Here is a 24,657-nt window from a genome sequence, read left to right as displayed (position 1 = left end):
GAAAAGTCTTCATATTTCTGCTGAATTTGCCACTGCTGGAATCTGACTACTAACCCAATTGCACACGGATTTACTAATCGACTCCAAGTCTGGATTGGTTGAGTCTTGCTATTTGATATTCCACTCTCCAGTACTAATGCACCTTCTATCTGCGACTAAAGTAACTTTTAATGTTCTAACTGTGCCTTATTCTGCTCTGATCTGCTATATCTCATCTACTCTCACCCACTTTTGGCTTTGGAAAGTTCTTCAGCATGCTGCCTTTTGGAAATGAACAATTGGTGTACAAGAAAAACATGGACCAAACAATCCCAATTTTTAGTTCTGAGAAATCCATTCAGTTATACAAAGTTGTTTCTTAAAGTATCCTCTGATTCTTGTCCTCAAGCAAGGACACTGGAGTACTTATGTATTCATTTGGCCAGTAGGTTCTAAAATGCCAAATCTTCATTCTCTTGAGCCTGCCCGCCAAACTGAACTACAAAAACCTCTTAAAGTGTAAATTGTATGAAGCTAAATATTTTGGATTATAAGCCTAGTCTAGACTTTATAATGAAGCCTCCATAAAGAGAATGTATTGACAAAGGATGGGGACAAAGAAAACGAGTGAAAGTCTAAGACTGTCAACAATAGAACAAAATTTTCCTTGGATCCAATAGCTACCCGTTTCTCTCAAGTGGGAGTGGCTATATCCTTTTCTAAAAACAAAGAACACGTCAATACCACGCGACTGTCCCAGTGCTCCTACTGCATCATTGCTAACTCCACTAATGGATATTTTTCTCTTCCTGCACGCCTCCTTTCACTTCGCTCAGTACTTTCAACTACCTTTCTTGCTCACTTTTTTCCTTTGTGAAGATCTTTGCTCAGGAGCGTTTTCAGACAAAGTGATGGAGCCCACCAAAGTTCAGTGCACTGCGTATCGCTCTGGTAATTTCCTTTGGCTCTTGCTCAACAGATCTTCCATCCTTTTCCAGGACACTATGCAACAGAAAGATGATCGAATTGAAGAGCTTGAAGAAGCACTAAGGGAAAGTGTGCAGATCACAGCCGAGCGGGAAATGGTGCTCGCTCAGGAAGAAGCTGCTAGGACCAAATACCAAAAACAGGTCTGCTGCTTTACAAAGTTGCTAACTAAGTACATTTGTTTTGCCTATGGTAATACCTAGATTATACTTGATAATTTGATTTTTCCATGGATTTTTTTTATGTATATCGCTAAGGACTCACTGAAAATAAATGCTCAATAGATCTCTAGCTGAAGACTTACATTCTTCAGGCCTCTGGTACACAGTTTAATTAATGATTCTGTGTCATTTCCTTGAGGGAAGGTTGCATCTGGATATTATCTCACTGTGATATGTGACAAGAACATGTGCAAATGCTGGTTTTCCGTATTGTGAAAATGCCAGGGGAAAGGTGACATTGACATCAGCAGCTGGGAATGGGTGGCACTCAGGGGCGACTGTATATAGCGGCCCAGGGCAGGTACGATGAAGAGGTGGCAAGGGCAGGTACGATGAAGAGGTGGCAGGGGCAGGTTGTACCAGGGTCAAAGGAAAGGTGGGAAAATTCCTGGTGGACTATTAGAATTTGGACTGGTTTGGCAGCTGCGGACGAATAGTGTTCTTAATTACTCTTAAAAGTATTTATATACCAAGTATTCTACATTTGTTATAGCATTGCATGCTAATGCACTTAAGTACCTCCAAATTCTGGTTTCGAAGATCTTATCAGAAAAGCGTTGGGTTGATGTGAGTTGCAAGTTTTATGGGTAAGTGTATTTTTTGTTCTGTGAATGTGTATAGTGTGTTTTATTGCTACCATTTCGATTATCTGTTTATTATATTTGCTCAATGTGGCCAAATGCCTTATTAGGATGTGTAGGTGATGTCTGGATTATTTGGGGAGATTCATTGGTAAGTGAGTAGATTAACTGGAGTAGTTGGTGGTGTTAATAATTACCGATATCCATGTACTACGGTGGATGGTAGAAAATTCTATTTAATGCATTTCGTGTAGTGTGGCAGTGCTACTTGTGCTGAACAGACCATGAAATAAAATCCAGTGTACGATGAATACTCCCACAATTGCTTGCCCGGTACAATATGCCCCCCTGCTTTTACAACATGTCTCGATGTTTTGGGATTTTTGATTCAGTGCATTCTACCTGGTGACTTTGGTGAAAGCAAGGCTTTGTGGTCTAGGGGAACATGCCAAGTGTGTCCCTCTTTACTGAGTGCTACGCAAACAAATGATGGACGGAATGCTGAATAAATCATACATTCACCCCCAGTCAAGAGATCAGGGTTCAATCCATTGTTCTTTTGCTCACCATGCCACCCCGGTTTAGACCCAGCCATATGCAAATCAGTCTTGATCCTGGTCCTCATGGGAACAGTCCAGACCGAATTGCCAAGCCAGGTCCTCCCTGAACTGGAAACAAGCATCCTGGGACCGGTTTCGGGGGATTACCCTTCATCAGACAGGCTAGCTTGAATCCAGTGGCACAGTGAGAACGGGACCCACGTCTGGGCATACCCATCCCACTTAGGGTGAAAAATGCTACGCAAATAAATGATGGACGGAATGCTGAATAAATCATACATTGACCCCCAGACAAGAGATCTGGGTTAAATCCATTGTTCTTTTGCTCACCATGCCACCCCAGCTTAGACCCAGCCATATGCAAATCAGTCTTGACCCTGTGCCTCATGGGAACAGTCTAGACCGAACTTCCAAGCCAGGTCCTCCCTGAACTGGAAACAAGCATCCTGGGACCGGTTTCAGGGTATTCCCCGTGATCAGCCAGGCTAGCTTGAATCTAGTGGCACAGTGAGCAAGGGACCCATGTCTGGGCATACCCATCCTACTTAGGGTGAAAAGTGCTACACAAACAAATTCCGAAACCGGTCCTAGGATGCTTGTTTCCAGTTCAGGGAGGATCTGGCCTGGCAGTTCCGGCTGGACTGTTCCCATTGGGCGCAGGGTCAAGACTGATTTGCATATGGCTGGGTCCAAACTGGAAGGGCATGGTGAGCAAAAAAACTATGGATTTAGGCCCAGATCTCTGAATTGGGGTGAGTGTATGACCTTGTTCTGCATTCTGTCCATCAGTTGTTCTTTTTGCCTCTTTACTGAGTGACACGGTCAACTCACCTGACTGAGATGATTTGGTGGTGTCCCAGCAACTGATTATAGTAGAGGGAGCAGGCCTTCTTACTTGTTGCCTTCATTAGTAGAGTTGCTTAACAGCCTCTCCTTTTACAACTGTTATTATGCCACTTCCTTTCAGCCGGGCCCATTGCTCCATCCATATGGGTTTGCATGATGAATTTGCTCTGTATAAGTGAAGCAGAGTGGGCATTGAGTATGTATGTGATGCTATACTCTGTTCAATCAGGAATCAGTTTTGAGACTCCTTTATATGTATGGCTGACAAGATAGAGGTCGTGGATGAGTATGCCTGACAGGGATACTATTTAGCGAAAAAACAAGCAACATTCTAAGACCCCAGGCAGACAGCTATTATGAATGAATAGTGGGATTAAAAATTCCCTTTTGAAGTGCAATGGCAGCCCATGCCCCATTCTTGCTTCATTCTTCCCCAGACTTGTGCTGGAGAGAGTTTTTATAGTAGGCAGGTAGGAAATATCCCTCTCTTTGTCCCATTGTTTTACCGTTCCTGATAAGGAACACCCAACTATACCCGGACTCCTGCCAATTCTTCACATCAAAAGAGAAGTGACCGAGCAGCCTCTGTGAAACAGTCCCACTGCCTTGTAAATATAACTACCCAAAGTGGAGGACTCTGAAGTACATGTCCATGTCTACCAAAACAGGGTAAATATTGAGTAGGACCCCATAGTCTTTGTTGCAAAGACTTAGCACTGACTAGTGTCAGTCTGTACTGCACTGTGGCGGAACAAATCTGAGTTCCAGGGTCAGTGCCCAGATAGCCAACTTCCATGCCAGATTTAACACAAAGCTTACATTTTGTATGCTGCTAAAAGTACTACTTGAACTAAGCAGGAAATACTGGAGTTATCTATTTCTCCAGTATTACATCTTTCATAGATTCACATGCTTGTATCTTCCCCGTCGTCATGGTGGGAGTCTCACGGTAACAGAATGACCAAAGCAGTATCATAGAGAAGATAAAACTGCATAGAAAATCCCATAGGGACTATAGCATTTGGTAACCAGACCATGTCGTTATTTGGTCCAAAAGTCAGCCAATCAGCATTGCTGCCCTGACCTCACACTCCCCAGCAGAAGCTTCCTGCCTCAGATTTCCAACCGCCTTCGTGTGAGAAAGGAGTCTCCCTGAGCTCTGCTCAGTTTACTGTTCCTGAGTGAACTTTTGACCTTTTGATTCTTATATCCTGACTTCTGGATTAAGGTATTGTGTGACTATATTTCTCAATATGGCTGAAAGCTCTAAGAAGAGGCTGTTCAGGCCTTGCAGATCCTGTGGGAAGGCCAGGCTTTTCTCAGAAGACCCTCATAAGGACTGCCTATACTGTCTTCATCCTAAGCATGTTGCTAAGGATTGCAAATACTGTAGAACTTTTTCTGTCAAAACCCTTAGAGACAGAGAAGCTCGCTTGCTGTTATGGCTTCAGAAGAAGAAGGCCATATCAGACTCAGATTCTGGGGAGGAATCTTCTAAACTAACACCTAAGAAGAGAAAGGCCTCTATTTCTGAGGAGAAAGTGGAGCCTAAAAAGAGTAAACCTAAGGAGAAAGCAATGTCATCTCTCCCTATTACTCCTCTGAAGAAGCTGTCAGACCAAAAAGGGACAGGGTCCGCTCCGTCGACCAGTTCCCTAACTTTTGCTTCAAAATCTGTGGAAAAACCTTCAGTTCCGTCGACGACTGCACCGTCGACGGCGACTTCGTCGACGGTTTCGTCGACGACAGGATCTAAAGCAGCGTCGACCACGACGTCGACGAGTAAGATTATCCCGTAGACGAAGAGACCGTCGACGACCACGACGACGACATCGTCGACGGGGGCCTCGTCGACGGTGGACCCGTCGACGACGGTTCCGTCGACGGTGTCGTCGACGGCACCGTCGACGAAAATTATACTGAAAACGGCAAAAGCTTTCAAATCTCCCCAGTCGAAGACTATGATTTCAATCCGGTCTTTTCAGTCGTCCAAGGGTTCGGCGACTATCAGCAAATCGGCGGAGTTCACATCATGGACGAAGATTTCACCTCTCCCACCATCTTCTCTGTTAGAACAAGACTCAGATGGAGAGGAGTCCTCAGGTGCTGCCTACAGTCCTTCACAGCTCCAAATAAAGAGCCAAGACACAGATGAGGAGGAGGTATTCTCCTTTAAGGACAGAACTCAATCTTCCAGGTATGAGTCTTTCCAAGACACATGTGAGTATAATGAGGAGGAAGAGCAACAAGAGGAATCACGTGAGGTAGAGCGGCAGGACACAGTTTCCATTCCGATATCTCTTGTATCTGACCTCAGATTCATGATAAACGACTACTACCGTCGTTTCCCGGAGGCAAACGCCCCTCAATCAGCTACGCCAATAGACTCTTCGCAGCAAGCCAAGGCGAAGGACACCATTCAAGATCAAGGAGTGAGATCACCGCCTTTGGTTACAATACGAGATGACCTAACGGAATCCGACGAGGATGAACAACCCGAAGAAGGGGAGCTTGTTCATGATGCTTCGGGACAAGAATGGAATGAATACATCTTGCCATCGGCCCCGTCACCATCTCCACTGCCATCCACCTCTCCTCCTCAAGACATCGGAGGTTTCCACGACATCATGGAAAAAGCGGCGAAGAGGTTTAAATTGGATATGGAGGTTAAAGAAACAGACTGTTTCTTGTATGATTTCAAGGACGATGCCAGGAAATCAGCTAGATTTATTCCAATTATCCCTCATATTTGGGAAGAGGGCCTAAAAATTTTGAAAACTCCGGCTTCCATAGCGGTTTCAGTCCCAAGGATTGAAAAGAAGTATAGAGCGCCAGAGTCTGCTGCAGCCTGTCTAATAGGACACCCCAGACCAGAGTCAGTTGTGACGCAGGCGGCGCAGAGAAATTCAAAGAACCCGGTGGCTACTTCCTTTGTGCCACCAGACAAAGAAGGAAGAAGGATGGATGGTGCCGGTAAGAGGTTTGCAGTCATGGCAGCCTCTACTATTAAGGCAGCCAATGCTATGGCCCTAATTAGCCGTTTCAACAGGCAAATGTGGTCAGATCTGGCACCCATACTGTCTGCGCTTCCGGAAGATAGGAAAGAGGAAGCGGTGGCCATCCTCAAAGACGGAGCAAAGTCCGCGGCTGAATCCATTGACATCGCCATGGATGTCTCATCTATGGCTTTCAGACAGATGGCTGGAGCAGTTTCGCTTCGCAGACAAGGCTGGCTTAAGGCTACCTCATTTCGTCCAGAGGTGCAATCGAAGATTGTGGACATGCCGTTTGACGGCGAAAATTTATTCGGGAAACATATAGATGAGGCGTTGCAAGGCATCAAATCCGACACGGATACTGCTAGAGCGCTGGGATCTCTTCAACAAGGAAGGTTTCAGTCCTTTCGTAGAAGAGGTACAAGAGGTCAATTCAATCAGAGAGCCTCATATCAGACCAACAGATATCAGCCGTATAACCAACAGAATTATCGGCAATACAATTCAAACACCCAGTTCAAGCCCTACAACTCCTCTTACCAGCAGCAATCTAGGGGCAAGTCTGGCGCCAGAGGGAAGAATCAACAGTCTAACAGACGTCAATGATTTCAGGCCGGCGCTCCCCACAATGCAGATCCCGGAAAACGACCACTATCTGTCTCAATACTTCAACAACTGGAAGTCCATAACATCGGACAAATGGGTTCTAGATGTCATCAGCAGGGGTCATACCCTGGAATTTGTAGAAATACCACCGGATCATCCCCCGGTGCTCAGGCTCTCTCAACATCGTCAGGAATTGCAGAGGGAGGTCCTCTCGCTTCTGCAAAAGGGAGCCATAGAGGAAGTGCCACAACATCTCAGAGGGAAAGGCTTCTACTCGCATTTCTTCCTCATCAAGAAGAAACAAACCCTGAAATGGAGACAGGTATTGGATTTGAGGGATCTGAATCAATACATAAAAAAGATTCCATTCAGAATGCTATCATTGCAAGAGATCCTGCAAATGTTAAAGGAACAAGACTACATGGCGTCTTTGGATCTCATGGATGCGTACTTCCATATTCCAATTCACTGGAAGCACAGAAGATATTTAAGATTCATCGTGGAGAGTCGCCACTTTCAATTCAAGGTCCTTCCATTCGGCCTCAAATCGGCCCCGAGGGTGTTCACCAAATGCATGGCCCCGGTGGCAGCCCATTTAAGATTGCAAGGGCATTACATTTACCCATATCTGGACGACTGGTTAGTGACAGGTCCGTCTTTCAGAGAAACAACAACGTCTCTCCAGTGCTGCATTCGACTGTTCCGACGTTTGGGACTGAGGACCAACTTAGAGAAGTCCTCGCTGACTCCAGCCCAGGGCATTCACTTCCTAGGAGCGTGGATATGCACCAAGGCAGTGAAAGCTTATCCTTCCAAGGAACGGATGACAAAGATAATGGGTCTGGCCACGACCCTTCAGTCAAAAAGGTTCACTTCAGTGAGAATATACAAATCCATGTTAGGGATGATATCTTCTTGCATCCCACTGGTACCAAATTGCCGTCTTCGAATGAGACCTTTACAGGAACAACTGGACGAGCAGTGGGTTCAGTCCAAAGGCACCTTCGAGGATCGCATTACCATCACGAACCGTATGAAGGTGTCCATGTCATGGTGGAAAGTACAGAAGAACTTGGATCAGGGCTTACCCTTTGTGACTCAGACTCCCGATTACGTGATGACAACGGACGCCTCCTTACAAGGATGGGGCGCTCATCTTCAGGAGCTGGAGATCCAGGGTCTCTGGTCAAACTGGGAGGCACAGCTTCACATAAACATGCTAGAACTCAAAGCTGTGTTCCTGGGGCTCCAAGCCTTCCTACCCAGAATACGACATGCATCGGTGCTTATTCAAACGGACAGCACCACGACTATGTTTTATCTGCTAAAGCAAGGGGGAACAAAATCCAAACAACTGTCGATGTTGGCGCAAAGAATCTGGAAGTGGCTGATAATCCACGGCATTTCAATCCAAGTGCAACATATACAAGGCATCCTCAACACGCGGGCAGATGCCCTGAGTCGCACACCGAATGTGACGCACGAATGGGAACTGCACGACACTCAGCTCCACAGAGTGTTTCAAAGGTGGGGCACTCCCACATTAGACTTGTTCGCAACCAGGGACAATTCAAAGTGCGTCCAGTTTGCGTCCAGGTACCCTCAACAAGATTCCAGGGGAAATGCATTCCACATGGATTGGACGGACATGTTTGCCTACGCGTTCCCTCCGTTTCCACTGATACCACGAATACTTCGCAAAATGAGGGCGGAACCGTGTCAGGTCATACTGATAGCACCAGCCTGGCCGAGGCAGGCATGGTATCCAGAACTGCTACGGATGTCAAAGGGCAACAAAATTCAGTTTCCGACATTCCAGAACCTCATTTCCATGAAAAATGGTCAGATTCTTCATCTGGACCTGCAATCGCTAAAATTGTCCGCATGGAACCTCATGAGCGGGAATTCCAGGACCTAAACATTCCTCAAGAATGCAGACATATTCTGTCACAGGCCAGAGCTATGTCAACCAACAAGACATATGCAGCTAAATGGTCTCGTTTCTGTCACTGGTGCGACAGTCAAAACTTGCATCCGTTAACAGTACACCCTGAAGGTATTCTACCCTACCTGTTATCACTATCTAAGGCAGGACTGTCGCATGCCTCGGTAAAGGTACACTTAGCAGCAATATCACGCTTCAGGAGAAAGCCAAACGAGCCATCTCTCTGGTCTTCCAGGCTAATAAAGGAGTTTATTAAAGGACTTTTTAGAGTTTTTCCACCCATTCGGCGCCCACCAGTGCCATGGCACCTCAATACAGTCCTGTCGCAACTTATGAGGCCTCCTTTCGAGCCTATCCACAACACAGACTTACAGTTTCTTTCATGGAAGACAGCCCTGCTCCTCGCATTAACATCAGCAAGGAGGGTTAGCGAAATTCAAGCCTTTTCAGTGGAAGAACCCTTTTTACAATTTCGCCAGGACAGGGTTATTTTAAGGACAAATCCTACCTTCATACCTAAAGTCCCTACGTCTTTTCATCTCAATGAGCCTATTATTTTGCCTACCTTTTTCAGCAATCCCTCAACTGATGCAGAAAGAGCATTGCACTCTTTAGACATTGCTAGATGTTTGAAGTTCTACATTGAACGAACAAAGACATTCCGCAAATCCAAACAATTATTTATCGCTTTTGAAGGCCAAAGGAGAGGCCTTCCTCTTTCAAGACTGAGTATTGCAAGATGGATATCATCGGCTATACTGAAATGTCATGAGAAAGCGGGAAAGCCGCTCTCTTCTACGGTGAATGCACATTCCACAAGAAAGATGGCGACATCAATGGCCTTATTCGCAGGAGTGTCGCTGCCAGACATCTGCAGAGCAGCGACGTGGAAGAGTGTGCACTCTTTCACCAAGCACTACTGTCTGGACACTGCATGGAAAGAAGACACGGCAGTGGGACAAGCTGTTTTGAAACGCATATTTCAATAAGGTACAATTTGATTATTTGCTAATTTGTCTATTCAGTACTTTTGCCTTATACTTGCATGTATTTTCATATATACATACGTCTCTGCATACTTGGTATTGTACGGATATGTATTATTCTAACATTGCTTTATTGCAGAGCTTCCTTCTGGGTTCTGTCCTGGAAACGCTGCAAACCTTTGTGAGCACTGCTTACTAATCTGATACAAGCATGTGAATCTATGAAAGATGTAATACTGGAGAAGGAATTAGTTACTTACCTGTACACTATAGTTCTCCAGTATTATCTTTCATAGATTCACATGCGCCCACCCGCCTCCCCGTTTCGCAGGCAGAACCTGTTTCTCGGTATTTATCCATGTCTCTCACTCGGGGACGGAAATCTGAGGCAGGAAGTTTCTGCTGGGGAGTGTGAGGTCAGGGCAGCAATGCTGATTGGCTGACTTTTGGACCAAATAACGACATGGTCTGGTTACCAAATGCTATAGTCCCTATGGGATTTTCTATGCAGTTTTATCTTCTCTATGATACTGCTTTGGTCATTCTGTTACCGTGAGACTCCCACCATGACGACGGGGAAGATACAAGCATGTGAATCTATGAAAGATAATACTGGAGAACTATAGTGTACAGGTAAGTAACTAATTCCATATGAGCACCCTGGCTAGAAGAGGATTCATCAGCCCATTGTTCTAGACTACTGTAGCCATACATTATGGAATAAAATTCCATTACAGTCCAGAGCCTTGCCTTCCAATAATAATAATCTAGGTTTGTGAAGCGCGAACATATCACCTCGTAAGGTTTCAAGGCACTAGGGGCTGTCTGGGAGATTAAGTGAGCTATTACCCAGAGTCACATGATACTGAGCCGGCGTCGGGGATCGAACCGTGAACCCTGTGTTCCATAATCAGCCTCTCTGGCTGTTGCACCACCAGGGGCAGCAGGCCTGGCTCGTGGGTGGGCACTGGGATGTTGCAGGGGGTCGCGCATGGTCAAATATAAAAAACATAAATAAACTTACCTTGCTGCCAGCCGGGTCCTGTGTTTCTGCTCTCCTCGAGCACATCGAGGAACAGGAAGCAGGCCCCACTAACCAATCACAAAGCTGCAATGCAGCGTTGTGATTGGTTTTGAGCATCCTGGTTTGACGCTCAACCAGGGAATAAGGGCCTGGGCTTGTTATCCATTCAGGCTGTAATGCAGCCTGCCTGGAGAACAGGGAAAGTGCGTATGACTGGTTTGGGCGGTCCGAGAGGGCTGACCAAACAGTCATTGCGGCATTTAAGAGTAGGCAAACCACTTCTCCCCTGCCCTGCTCCAAGAGCAGAGTAGCCCCGCCCAGTCACCCGCCGGCAAAGCAGTTGGAAGCAGCCTAAAATCATAATGCAAAGTTATTATCATTTTAGGTTTCTGCTTCCCACTGCTTAAAAGCAGTGGGGCAACACTCCTCCGCCGTCCTGTGCACCACACCTCTCACCTTCCAAGAACCTCAGTGAGCCTTCTTTGTGCCTGGTTGCCCATGTGATCCATGAAGCACTAAGGCCTCGAATGTGCATGGCCCTCCTTTTCTGGACTGAAACCCCTTAGTCTTCAGATATGCTGCTACAGCGACTACATGAGCATATATATCCAAGAACGTACATGCATGTCTGTTCTTTTTCTGGCATGGCTTTTTCTGACTGTGAGCATGGTGGCCTTATCATTGGGCCAGGAGATCCTTGGACATTGGCACTTGGTTGCACTCGTTGTCCCCCTCTTCTCTGCGCCCCATTGTGCCCTCAGGCTCCTCCCCTCTTCCTCCAAAAATCATTATTGCTTGTTTAAGCTCTTTGGTTTCATTTCTGATGGATAGTTTCTTGATCAACTCCCAAGAAATGCTCAGCAGACTGCAGAGGTCCCAGCATGGATGGCCACCTTCCTGCTTTACAGCTTAATTGTGTTCGGGCTGCCTTGAAGTACACCTGGAAGCTGAACTCATATGTAGTAGAAGGCAGGAGGCCTGGCATTTAAACCCCGACTGTCAAGTACACGTAATGGCGCTAGTGTCATTTGCAAAAGAGGGGTGAGATTTGCCAAGAAGGTCCTCAGTGTATTAACTTACAGTGACACGTAACAAAAAATCAGGTTCTTCAAAATTATAACTGAAGCTGGCGATTCTGCAACACAAGATCTTCCTTGATAGTCATAGACATTAGATTAATCCACTGCTGCGCTCTGGACACTGGAAAAAGAGAAATCAGGATATCAAGTAAGGAACAATTTGTTATTGCTAAATGGAGTCCAATAAGTTTGTTGATTTAGAACCTAATTTATGTGTGAAAATGTGTTATTGTGTGTACAATTAAATACAAAGTAACTGTTGGATGTTGATTTATTGGTCACTGTTGTGCACAGTTAGGAGTTTTTAGTTTACATCCCCAATCTGAGAAGGTTTTGGACCACTCTGCCCAGCTGCACTGGAGGTAAAGTGCTTACGGGTGGTGTATTTGGTGTTAAGTATTATATTAAGTAAGCCGTGGGACATAAGAGGTAAAAAGCCCTACTTGACACAATTGGAGTCCAGTAACCATGCCCGCCCTTCCCAAAGCAGTACTCACATCCAGTGTTTGGCATCAATTTTTTCAAAGTTTGTTTGTGGGAGGACCTCCACTCCCTGCCCCATCCAAAGCCGTTTGCAGAGTGGTAGACAGGCTTACTTGGTGCAGTATGGGGCTGTTATTACCATATATTTGGAGGTTGCATTTTCCCGCAGTTCAGCCCCTTTTACACATACTTCTTACTGTACCACATTGTAATTGCATCTATATAGCGCTTCCTTCCCCTGTTGACGCATACTCTTACAGGACAGTTGAAAGGTCACCGGTGCTGAAAGGATGGTTCGGTTAGGGCTCTTCATTCACGCAATAGGATCCTCCTGCCTTATTTTTAGGTTCTGTGACTAGACACCTTGCGATCATGTCCCAGTCTCCGGGTGACAGAATGAGCTTTCTCGAAGACCGCTGAATTAAGGATTTCAGTCAAGTTTGAGTACTGAAATGTCAACATTTTTCCGGCGTTTTGGTTTTTTAAATGTTTTTGTATGTAATTTTTTTATCTGCCTAACCGCAGTTGGAGTGCGCCGCCGCCACAAACGTGTCTCATTGGTTACATGGCGCACAGATTGACTTCTTTTGGCGGTGTTTTTTTGTCTGGTGCCTGAGAACTTGTCAGAATTGAGCAGGAGCTTGAGAGCTGAGAGGTTTGGTAGACTGCGTAGCTGAGTGTCACTCATAATGACCTGAGGTGCCAGTCTACCCTGGCGCCAACCTTGAAGCGTTCTCTCGGAGAATATTTAACTCCACCATGAATTAAACTTAAAGCAAGTGGAACTTGAGCTCACGCATGGATGCCAGCCATTATTCAGGAGGTGGGAGAAAAGGGCAGGGGGGGAGGAGTGAGAGTTGGTGTTCAGCTTTTCTAAAAAAATGTTTTTCACTTTAAAATGTCTTTGTTTCTCTTATATAGAGGTTTCACATCCTTCCAACCCATGAACCTTTGTCACAAATTGGTTTTAAGAAATCTCTGCACTCCAGTTGCAAACGTCTCTCTACCTGTCTGACTGATTCATTTTTTTTTCTTTTGTTTTTGTTTTAAGGGGCCTGGTACACTCATTTAGAAGATTAATGATAGATTCGAGAATGTGTTACTGAGGTTGCAATGAATGGTCGTTCTGCTCTGTTAGGCTGGGGACATAAGTGTTTATTTTTGTTCTATTTCTTTTTTTATGTTGTACAGACTACTGATTATAATTTGCTTTTAATTGCATGCTTTATTTTTTACTCTTTCCTCTCGTCTTTTTTCTCCTTTGCTATTCTGCTACTCACTGCCTGTCTGAAGCTGTGTTGTGAAACAGTGCATGAGGCCAACCATTTTGGCTTTAAATGGTTCAAGGTATGAGGAAAAAAAGGTGTTTGTGTTCGTTCTCCTCCCCACTCACTGCACTGCCTCACTGCTTTTTTGTCTTCCGTCTTGTGCCCAATGTCCTGTTGCTTGGCTGTGGTGCCATCTCCCTTGACGTGACTTTCGTATTGCATCTTCTGGTTATGTCTTGTGATATGTACCTAGGCGCACAGTGTGACTTCACTTTAGTAACTCAAGACACCCGTGGAATGCAATATTCGGAATTCTTTCAGTGTGCTGATGGCAGGCCTCCCACCATAACTGAATTTTGGAAACAAAAAACCCTGAAAGCTCACATGTCCACATCTATAAAATCGTAGGACACGAGTTACTCTCAGGCACAACACTACTGCAGCTTTTGTATTCCTTTTTAGGTCTCGCCTATATGACCGTGCAAGCAGTCTGTAGATTAAAGACCTATTGTGCATTCACAGTGGGCTTGAAGCCCATCCTTTGCTTTCCATTGTTTGGCTTTATTGTCACTCATTAACTTGCTTTTTATTCATTGCCTTGTGTGGGCTTCCCTTCTTTTTATGTGTTTGTCCCTCCTCTGTTGCATAGTCTCTTCGGATTTGTCTTTGCATTACTCACTTTTTGGAAATTACGCTTCCCATTTTTTATGCACTCCATGAGGGTGCATGTATTTTCTAGCTATCTCCCTTGTTTACGTCTTTCCTCTTCCTCTGCAACACTTTGGGTTGCTCTCATACTTGTGCTTCTCCCATGCCCCCTTCATGTTCCGCTCGCCCTTAGCTTCTACTGGTCGCATTACTTTCTGGCTTGCATGCTTTTTTCTTGAGTGCTGCTTTTCCCCCTCCCCACCCTCTTTCCATAGATGCCTCTCCCAGCCTCCCGCTGCTGCCAACTAGTTCCACCCAGGCTCCTATTTGAAATGTATTATTTTTTTGTGGAGGACAGACAGCGAACTTCTGCAGTCCCATCTAACTTAAAAGAACTTTTGCACTACTTCTGTTTTCTTTTTTTTTTAAGCCGCATAATCGTGCATCTTCTTTTTTTTATATGTATAGCTGTTTTTCCATGCTACCCAGTTTCTTGCCTAGTTCCCACGGAATTATCTCACTGACTCCAAAAGGGGACGGAAAACTAGGGGGGTTCAATAAAAGAATCCCTATGAGTGTACACCCTGAATTTATATACATATCCAGTACTGCTTTCAGACATCATAAACATCCTAATTCCAGAACATGACCTCTTGCTTGGAATGTTCTGCCTAAAAACCAAACGGCCCTTAAACAGGAACAAAGACTCATCCACAGCTATTTCTTTTCCTTGAAAAGCTATCTACAAAATGATAAAGACGGTCCAAATCTTGAAGAGACAGTCCGATCAGGGTTGTTCCGTGGCAATGCTGAAGCATTATCCACACAATACCGCATCTGAAGCAGAAGCAAATACCAATCATGACTTATGATTACAGGAAAAATAGCAGTTGCCATCAAGGGACTAGTAGACGAATATGAATACAGCAAGGGCTTCCTTATCAATTCCATCAACAAAGTTAAGCCCCAGAATTTCTTAAACTCTTCCAGATTTGTAAGCGTCCACTGGCTAGCTCTAGAGTGAGGCTTAAATCTTGCACTGTTGTCCCACAAATACTTTTCAGCATACACATTGGTCTGGTCAACAACCTCATCTAAAAATAGATCATCTATAAACAACTGAAAGAAATTTATAGACAAAAAGTTTTTAGTATTGACTCTACACCCTGCAGTACCCTTAAAGGCAGAATAAAAACATATTGCCCCCAAGGCTCACTCACCATCAAACACATTCCCTGGTGTCGTGAGCTTCCATCAAAAGCGTGCACCTTCTCTTTGTTCTGTTTTATTCTGTGGGACCCATGGATTTTCTCCTACTCATATTGTGTTCCTATGGTTCGTGCCTGGGTTCCATGACTTCAACTCCCTAATGCCTTCATGTTATGGGCATCTTTTTGGCATAATATTTCAAATTGCCCCTGGGCACTGCTTTCTTGTTTAGTCCCCTTTCTACTTTATCGTGCTCCTGATGCTGTTTATCTTCAGCAGTCTGGTGTTCTTGTATGTGTTTCTACTCTTTCAGTGTTTTACCTACCTAAGGCCACTGTTGTTGCCTCCTGCGTTTTTTAAATATATATCTTCCATTACACCGTGAGGTAGCTGTTGTGTCTGCTGTTCTTTCAGTTCTCTTCTCCTGGGACACCAGTCCCCTTGATTGTTTGGAGACTGGTCTGGTATCCTTCTTTCACAGGAGGCTGGGATTCCCTTTCTTTCCTGTATCCATCGTGGTGTCTTTTTTAGGTCAAGCATTCGAGACCTTTTGTATATACTTTAGTATATACAACGGCCCCCAGCTCCGAGATACCCCTTCGGCGGTGATTCGTGCACTATACAAGTACTGGATTTACATTTATATATTAGTATATACTTATATGTTTATGTACTTTGTGGCCTCTGGAGATCTGCCCTAGGACTTGACTGCTTCCGCTTGGGTACTTTTATTTCTGTTCAACTGCCTCTATTTAACTGTCTTAATAAAAAAGGACCAGTAGAGGTCAGTAAAATACCAGAATTGCTTTCTGCTGAGGGACTTACTTATTTAAAAAATTTCTGGCAACTGCCTCTAGTTAACTTTCCTGATCGAAAACAACCAGCAGAGGTGAGTAAAATACCAGAATCACCATAGCATTCTCTAGATTCCAGTCCATTGAATTTCTCTTCCATGAGCACCTGTAGACAATAATATTTTTTTCAGATCTTGTATTTCAGTGATATGACCACTGAAGGCCCTGATTATTTATTAAAAACAGAGCTTTGGACTATAGCATTTCCCGCTAAAAGGCAATATTTCTCTTCATGTGTTCCCATCCATATCTGGCGCTTTACGCAGTTTGGTGCTTACTTACCACCATGTTAAAGAATAGGCTAATGGCTAATGTGCTAATGTGCTAAATACATATAAGGTCCTAAAGGCGCGACCAATTGCATTGCAAATGCTTGTTTCTATGGTAGAGGTTCTATTTAACCCCCTTCTTCAGTGGGGATATTTCATTACTTTTTCTTGGGGCATATTCTATCTTTCAGCAAGTTCCCATGAAGCGTTGGACTGGTTTGTTACCTGTTTCTCCTGCCTCCTTAAGTTGGATAATGTGTGATTGTCATAATGTCAAGTCATAAAGTCAAGTCATAAAATTTATATAGCGCACTACATACCCAGAGGGTCTCAAGGCGCTTAGGGAGGGGAGGAGGATTACTTGTCAAATATCCACGTTTTAAGTTGCTTTCTGAATGCTAGGTGGTTTTGGGTAAGGCGAAGGTAAGTGGGAAGTGAGTTCCATGTTTTAGCTGCCAGGTATGAGAAGGATCTACCTCCCATGGTGGTCTTGTTGATACGAGGTACAGTGGCGAGGGCTTGGCTGGAGGATCGTAGTTGGCGGGAGGGGGTGTAGAAGGACAGTCGTGAGTTGAGGCATTCTGGTCCGATTTCGTAGAGTGCTTTGTGTGCGTGGGTTAGAAGTCGGAAAGTGATCCTCTTATTGACGGGTAGCCAGTGGAGGTTTTTCAGGTGACCAGAGATGTGTTCGTTACGCGGGATGTCTAATATGATCCTGGCTGAGGCGTTTTGGATTCGTTGGAGTTTTTTCTGGAGTTTAGCGGTAGTACCTGCGTAGAGGGTGTTACCGTAGTCCAATCGGCTCGTGACCAGAGCATGGGTGACTGTTTTTCTGGTTTCGGTGGGGATCCAGCGAAATTTTTTTTTGAGCATGCGAAGAATGTTGAAGCAGGATGAGGAGACGGCGTTGACTTGTCTGTTCATTGAAAGTGAAGAATCCAGGATAACACCTAGGTTCCGTGCGTGGTCTGTCGGGATGGGTGCAATCACCAAGAGTCGTCCCATGCAGAGGGGGAAGTACCTAAGATGAGGACTTCTGTTTCATCTGAGTTCAGTTTCAGACGGCTGTGTTTCATCCATTCGGCAACTTCTTTCATGCCATCGTGTAGGTTAGTTTTGGCGGTGCTGGGGTCATTGGTGAGTGAAAGGATCAGTTGGGTGTCATCCGCGTAGGAGATGATGTTGAGGTTGTGTTGGCGGGCGATGGCCGCGAGGGGGCTCATGTATACGTTGAAGAGGGTGGGACTGAGTGAAGATCCTTGTGGTACGCCGCAGATGACTTCAGTGGCCTCGGACTTGAATGGTGGAAGTCGGACTCTCTGGGTTCTTCCGGTGAGGAACGAGGTGATCCATTCAAGTGCTTTTCCTTGAATTCCGATGTTTCTGAGGCGTTGTAAAAGGGTGCTGTGGCAGACTGTGTCGAAGGCTGCGGAGAGGTCAAGGAGGATGAGGGCGACTGTGTCTCCATTGTCCAGCAGAGTTCGAATGTCGTCTGTTGCTGCGATGAGGGCGGTCTCAGTGCTGTGTTTTGCTCGGAAGCCAGACTGTGAGGAGTCGAGGGATTTGTTTGCTTCGAGGAAAGCGGCGAGCTGGTTGTTGACAGCTTTCTCGATGACTTTGGCCGGGAAAGGAAGGAGCAAGATGGGGCGGTAATTTTTGAGTTCGGTGGGGTCCGCTGTGGGTTTTTTCAGGAGGGCGCTGAGTTCAGCGTGTTTCCAGCTTTCCGGGAAGGTGGCGGATTTGAAGGAGCAGTTGATGACGTCTCGGAGGTGTGGTGCTATGACGGAGTCTGCTTTGTTGAAGATGTGGTGAGGGCATGGGTCTGTGGGGGATCCTGAGTGGATGGAGTTCATCAGGCGGATGGTGTCCTCAGTGGAGATAGGGTTCCAGTCGTTAAGGGTGTTCAAGGGGGGTGAATGTTCCGCATATGGTTGGGTGGGTTGGTCGCCGGGTTGGTTGTCGAAGCTGTTGTGGATGTCTGCAATTTTGTTGTGGAAGAATGAGGCTAGGGAGTCGCAGAGAGCTTGGGAGGGGGTGATGTCGTTGGAGTTGGCCGAGGGATTGGTAAATTCCTTGACGATGTTGAAAAGTTCCTTGCTGTTGTGGGCGTTGCTATCTAGTCGGTCCTTGAAGGCGGTTTTCTTGGCCTTTCGGATTAGTTGGTGGTGTATGCGGGTGGCGTTTTTGAAGGCGTCCTTGGTGCTGGTGGTTGGGTCTTTTTTCCAGGCCTTTTCAAGGGAGCGGCAGAGTTTCTTGGACTTCTTAAGATCATCGTTGAACCATGAGGCCTTCTTGCTGCCATGTTTGCTTTGACGTTTTTTCAGTGGTGCTAGGATGTCGGCGCAGTTGGATAACCAAAGGGTGAAGTTGGTGGCAGCTTGGTCTGGGTTAGAAGAGTGGGCTGGGGTGTTTAGAAGGAGCGATGAGGAGATCTGGTCGCTGGTGATTTTGTTCCAGTTTCTTTGCAGAGTCGGTTGGGGGTGGTTGATGGGTTTCGGCTTGTTATAGGTAAAGTGAACGCAGCTGTGGTCAGTCCAGAGGAGAGCCGTAGTGTGGCTGAAGGAGAGGTGATTGCTGGAGGTGAAGATAGGGTCGAGAGTATGACCTGCTATGTGGGTGGGGGAAGTGACCAGCTGTTTAAGTCCAAGGTTGGCGAGGTTGTCCAAGAGGGTGGTGGTGTTGCGGTCGTTGTTCTTCTCAAGGTGAAAGTTGAGGTCTCCCAGAAGGACGTAGTCTTTGGAGGGGAGCGCGTGTGGAGTGATGAAGTCCGTGATGTATTCACTGAATTTTGCGCGGGGTCCTGGTGGTCTGTAAAGGAGGGTGCCTCTGAGTGTGGTCTTGGGGTCGATGTGGATCTGGAAGTGAAGATGTTCAGAGTTGGCGAGATTGGTGTCAGAGCTGGTAGAGATGTGGATTGATTTTTTATGGACGATAGCGATTCCTCCTCCTGTGTGGCCGGTACGGTCCTTGCGTGTGATCTTATAGTCTTCAGGGATGGCAATGGTGATGTCTGGGGCGGAGGAAGCGTTCATCCATGTTTCTGTTAGGAAGGCGACGTCTGGAGAGATGGTGTCTAGTAGATTCCATAGGTCAATGGCGTGCCTGTGGACCGAGCGGGTGTTGAGCAGGATGCATTGTAGGTGGTTGGGGTCGGGAATCTGAGGTGTGATCGTAGTGGAGTTGTAGATGGTGCCGATGAATTTGCAGGAGTAGCAGGAGAAAGGTCCATGGGTGTGTCCAGGAGCGGCTTGGACGCAGTTGGGGGCGCGACCGGGGTTAAGGGCTAGGAGGGTGGAGGCATCGTAGGTAATGCGGGAGGGCTGGGCAGCGCGAGGGGCAGGGGGTCTGGCGCTGGGCGCGGTCCAGGCGCGGACGGGCGTAGACGGGCTTACCTTTGGCGCACCTTCGGCGCGGATTGGGCGCGAACGCTGCGCGTAAACGCTGCGCGCGGGAAGAACTGTCATATATGGAAGGGGGAGGGGCGAGGGCGGCTCAGCTGGGAGGCGGGGCGGGCGACGTAGGAGGACAACAACAACAAAATGGAGGCGGAGGGGTCAGCACGGCAAGAGCGCCTGGGGAAAACGCGAATGCAGCAAGGAATAAACGCTAGCGATTTTAATATGCTAATAAGCAGAGCGCCAGTCAAAAGCAAACAGCAGGCAATATATAATAGTCAGTTTCCGTGAAAATAATCAACTATCTGTTGCCCTTAGTTTCGTCCAGCCCTTCATTTCCCCTGACTATTGTCTTCTTCTCACTTTCCACATGCTGTTTATTCTTTGCTTTTCCTGCTACCGCAAGCTGGCATCCTTCCTCTGTCGGTGGTGTTGATTCTTAGACGGTTGCCCTTGTTTTCCTGTAGTGGGCGATGCTTTCTACTCTTATGTGCACTATGTTGTGGTTTCCCAGCTTTGTCTTTCTATTTCCACCCCATTTTCTGTTGTAACCTCTTCTTTTCCAACGGTAGGATGAATTATCTCTGTCCTTCCTTGTTTACCTCTGTTCTTGGATTATCCCTCGCGCCTCCACTTCTCATCCTCCTGCTCGCTGACAGAGGATGTGGGTTACCTTCGGAGGAGTGGATATACTTTTGCTGTACTCTGTATGACTTGTGTCTCTACGGGAATTTCTATGTTTTTATATATGCAAATTTATCCTTATATACATTTATCTTTGGATATCTCTGCATGTATATGCCTATCTCTTGAATGGATCTCTTGAAAATGTCTTTTACTTCAGGTTTATATATGTGTGTGTGTGTTTTGCACATATGGTCGTCTGGTCTTCTATACGATGTACATCGCTGCATTTACCTTTACCCTTTTTGGTGACCTGGTACAACCATTTTGTGTGTACTTGTCTGTTTCCTTCCTTCTATACAGTGGGCATCTCCATTACATTATTACGGAGGATGCCTTATATTCCTATCATGGTTCTCAGTATAAGAGAGGTTTCTTTTTACCGTTCTTGTTTTTCTAGTGAAACGCTTCAGCATTCATTGTTCTCTCTTTCTCTTTCCTCCATCATTCTATGTTTGAGGGTCCCTTTTTTCCTTGATGATTGGTGTTTGCTCTTATTCGTTGTATGTATTTGCTGCGATTGAGCACGCTGTGTATGCTCCTTCCATTGGGTTTGAGCCTAGACTCTATTGACTATTGTCCTTATTCCCTTTGCATCACTGATCATAGGTTGCATCCCTTTTGGGGGTGCCTCTTTTACTGTTTCTATACCGTCTTTCACATGGACTTGTAGCTGTCTACTCCCTATGGGCTTCCCATAGTGCTTCTTGGAGATCAGTCCTATGGTGAGCATCTTTGTTTCACCTATCATTTTTCAGATAGTATGGTCCCTTCTTTTGGACCGGCTTCTCGTATTCAGGGATCTTTGGTGAGGTCGGTTCACAGCCCCTTCTCCAAGGATAGTATTGCTTGGGTATCTGATTCTAAGATAAGGAATCTGCAGATAGATGTCTCTATCAGATGGGCAATTCACTTGCCTTCAATAATGCCTTATCTGGTAGAGACAGGATCTAGCTACAGATTCCTTATCGACCCACCCATCCTCCCCACTCTGTGAAGTAAGGTCTCTGTGGTCTCCCAGATTCCCTTCTTGCATTCTACTGCAGTTCTTTCAATATGTACTTGTTGGTACAAGATGTTTCCCTTTTTGGCACACTGTTTCCGGAGACAGGTTTTCTACGTGGATCCGCGTTGTTGGTGTGTAAATGGTTGCAAAGAAACTGACATCAGCGTGTCGGGGAGGGCTTATATGGACTGCATTGATGTCACAATCGGTAGAAGATGTCACTGCGGAGTTGCTTGACGCCCTCTACTGCCGCACAGATGTACTGTTGAAAAAATTTCCAGATCCAGTCTGGCGCCTGGGGAGAATTCTATGATAAGGAATCTGCGGCTAGACCCAATCTCTACCAGATGTGGCGTTACGAAAGGTAAGTAACTTGTCCTTCAGTTCCTATCTTTATGTGCTCTTCGACTCTGATAAGGAGCTTTGCTCCTTGTCAGATTTTCTGGGATGCCAAAAATCTCTTTTCCTATAGTGTGAATGGGAAAATGCCTGCCCTGAAACTGAAAGACTGTCCGCAACTGCATGAAGTAGATGCTGGTCACAGATTTGCATAATGCCTGCCTGCGGTGTCTATGGCATAGGCACAATTTCAAATCATTCAACAAATGCTCCATGATGTCTTTAAGACTAACACGGAGAGGAGGCAAAACTACATGGCTTAGCATAAAATGTAGGGTACGTTGCACTTCAAGCATCTGACTTGTTTCCACTCCATGTTGCAGGCGTGTTACCCCTCTAGATAAGTCTCCAAGTCACCATCTTCAGGCAAGTTGAAGATGAAGTCCAGGGACAGATAGCACCACATGCGCAAGCACAAGATATCGAAGCGGGACTTGTCTCTGTCTTGTCCCTCCCTTGCCGGGGATAAGATGCACTGTCAACATGCCAATGATTTGACTTTAGCAATATCGTCTAACTCTGAGTCTGTTTGGAGGCTGTCACGCCTAAAGTTCCTGGGCCATTGACAACCCCAGAGGATAGAAGCCCTCAGGGAGTCCGTGCTGCAACTGTTCAGGACGAATTAGACTTCCTCTGGAGCATCTTTAGGACCACTGTTAGACTTTTGCCAGTGGGTTCCTCCCAACAGTGACTCAACTCATGATGCCTTTATTCTGCTCCTTGCCGGTGACAGACGAACCTTTCACTCTGGCGCCGAAGGCCTGATCCGTGCTGAATGCCCTGCCACCGACTGATTCCAGTTGCTATAGGATTGAATCTGGTTCCAATAAAAAACTTGGATCGCTGCCCCTTATCTTTGCAGTCCTCAACCTCTTCCTCAGCACCAGTACTACAAGAGGCTGGAAGACTTTCAGATCGGACTCTGGCGCCATTCCTGGGCTTCAAAATGTAACAAATGACAATAAGGAGGCAGATAAGTAACTCATCCCTCACAATACTAGTTTTAGCCTTTACCTAGATGTGTAGAATGCCAGTGTACCTGGCACTTCTCCCGAAACAGCTGTACTGCTCACTGGCCTCCCTTACTGAGGAACGTGCCTGCTTCACTTTAGTAGTCTGCAGACCTTCTAGACATCCTTGTTAAATGTTATGCTACTTTGCTTAGACTATCCAAGGTGGATAAGAGGCATCCATTTCTTGGGAGCTGCTCTAGACACACAAAATTGTATCTGATATGCATAGGCACCGGTATGGGAATTTAGTACTATGCATGGACATATGCCACAGGATTCTTTGGGTACGTGCCTTTCAATGGCTCCAGACTTTTTTGTGAAAAGGGTGAGGTGATTTTGCATTGGAACTCAAGGACAGCCCTGCTACGGTAAGCTCCTTGGGACCGACCCCTGGCTCATCACTTCCACTAGCAGTACGCAACATTCAAAGATACTTATGGGGTCTTGCCAATCCTAGCAACCTGTGCACCAGCCTCTACCGCCCTTTTGCGGCTAAAGAAGATGCGGTGGGGGCAGAGGTCATGCACACTCCCAAGAACAGCAATCATCCTCTACCTCCTCACCAGCCCCAACTGCAGCCAGGCAGCTTGAATATGTTCTTGCATAGTCATGTTCAGCCAGAAAGGGAAATCATTTGTTTTCCTCCCTGGTTGGCATGCCATTTACCTAGATGTGTAAAATGCCATTGTACATGGCACTTGTCCTGAAACAGCTGTTTTTTTTTTGTAAAACATTTTTTATTGCAGAACCGCATAGATTAGTTGCAGTAGTATTTTACACAGCTTAGTTGTACGTATTGGTCCCAACTTAACAGGATACACAGCCATTTAGCCCACAACCCGGAGGTCGGGCAGCGAGTCAAGTGGGTCAGGTAGGCTCATAGATGTGTTGAGCTACTTACGAGGAGGATAATACAATCAGTTTCTGCTTTATATTTACACCCTCCATCCCCTTCACTGCTGCTGTTCGCTATCGCCGGAGTCCTATGAAGCCTATAGTGGACTGTGCTCCCCCCCCCATGCCCTGCTGCGTGTTTATGCCTATGCCTATGCCTGGTGTAGATGTTCATGATCAAGGGATATGCCGGAGGAGATTCAAGTGTGCTCTTGTACGTGTGTGTCTGGTAGCGGTGCTGGGTGGACGATGGGCGCTAATGGAGTCGGTGGGCCCTCAGCTTCTATCTCATCTGGTCCCTCCAGTGTATCATCTCTCAAAGCCTGGACCAACGCCTCCCATGCTCTCGCCGAGTCCTGCGCTTTCTCGTCCGAGCTGCGGCGGGCTAATTGGTATCTAAGCGTGCTTTCGGCTGTTGCCCATTTCAAGAATTCGGAAAGCCATCTCCTGTGTGTTGGGCCCTTCCTCGATTTCCAGCCCCTGGTCAGCTCCCGTTTGGCGAGAAGCAGCCCCATGTCTATGAACTTGCTTGTTAACTTATTTTTGCGTGTGTGCGGGAACCAGTGAAGCAGTGTGATCTCGTTACCATAACGTAGCTCCCTGTCCGTTACTGAGTTCAATGTGTCGCCTATCTCGTCCCAGTATTCCTGTATGTGAGGGCAACCCCGGAGCATATGGAGCAGATCCGCCTCCACCAGGCCGCACCTAGGGCACGCCGCCTCTGT

General features: G+C 46.2%; 1 protein-coding gene across 10 annotated transcripts in view; it reads left to right on the top strand.

Annotated features, from left to right (window-relative positions):
- ERC1 (ELKS/RAB6-interacting/CAST family member 1) overlaps positions 1-24,657 on the top strand; it is a 2,156,751-nt gene that overhangs the window by 1,432,569 nt on the left and 699,525 nt on the right. For 7 of the 10 annotated variants that reach the window (XM_078673690.1, XM_078673688.1, XM_078673687.1 and 4 more), the window contains one exon: positions 978-1,109. The exons of the other annotated variants lie outside the window; for them this stretch is intronic. In XM_078673690.1, coding sequence (XP_078529816.1) covers positions 978-1,109 — 132 coding nt within the window. The remainder of the gene's footprint in view (positions 1-977; positions 1,110-24,657) is intronic. 10 annotated transcript variants of the gene reach the window in all.

Source organism: Lissotriton helveticus, chromosome 1_1 (assembly GCF_964261635.1).
Source record: "Lissotriton helveticus chromosome 1_1, aLisHel1.1, whole genome shotgun sequence".
Taxonomy (NCBI): Eukaryota; Metazoa; Chordata; class Amphibia; order Caudata; family Salamandridae; genus Lissotriton; species Lissotriton helveticus.
Note: the sequence above shows the minus strand (reverse complement) of the source record. Positions and strands in the feature narration are given on the sequence as shown.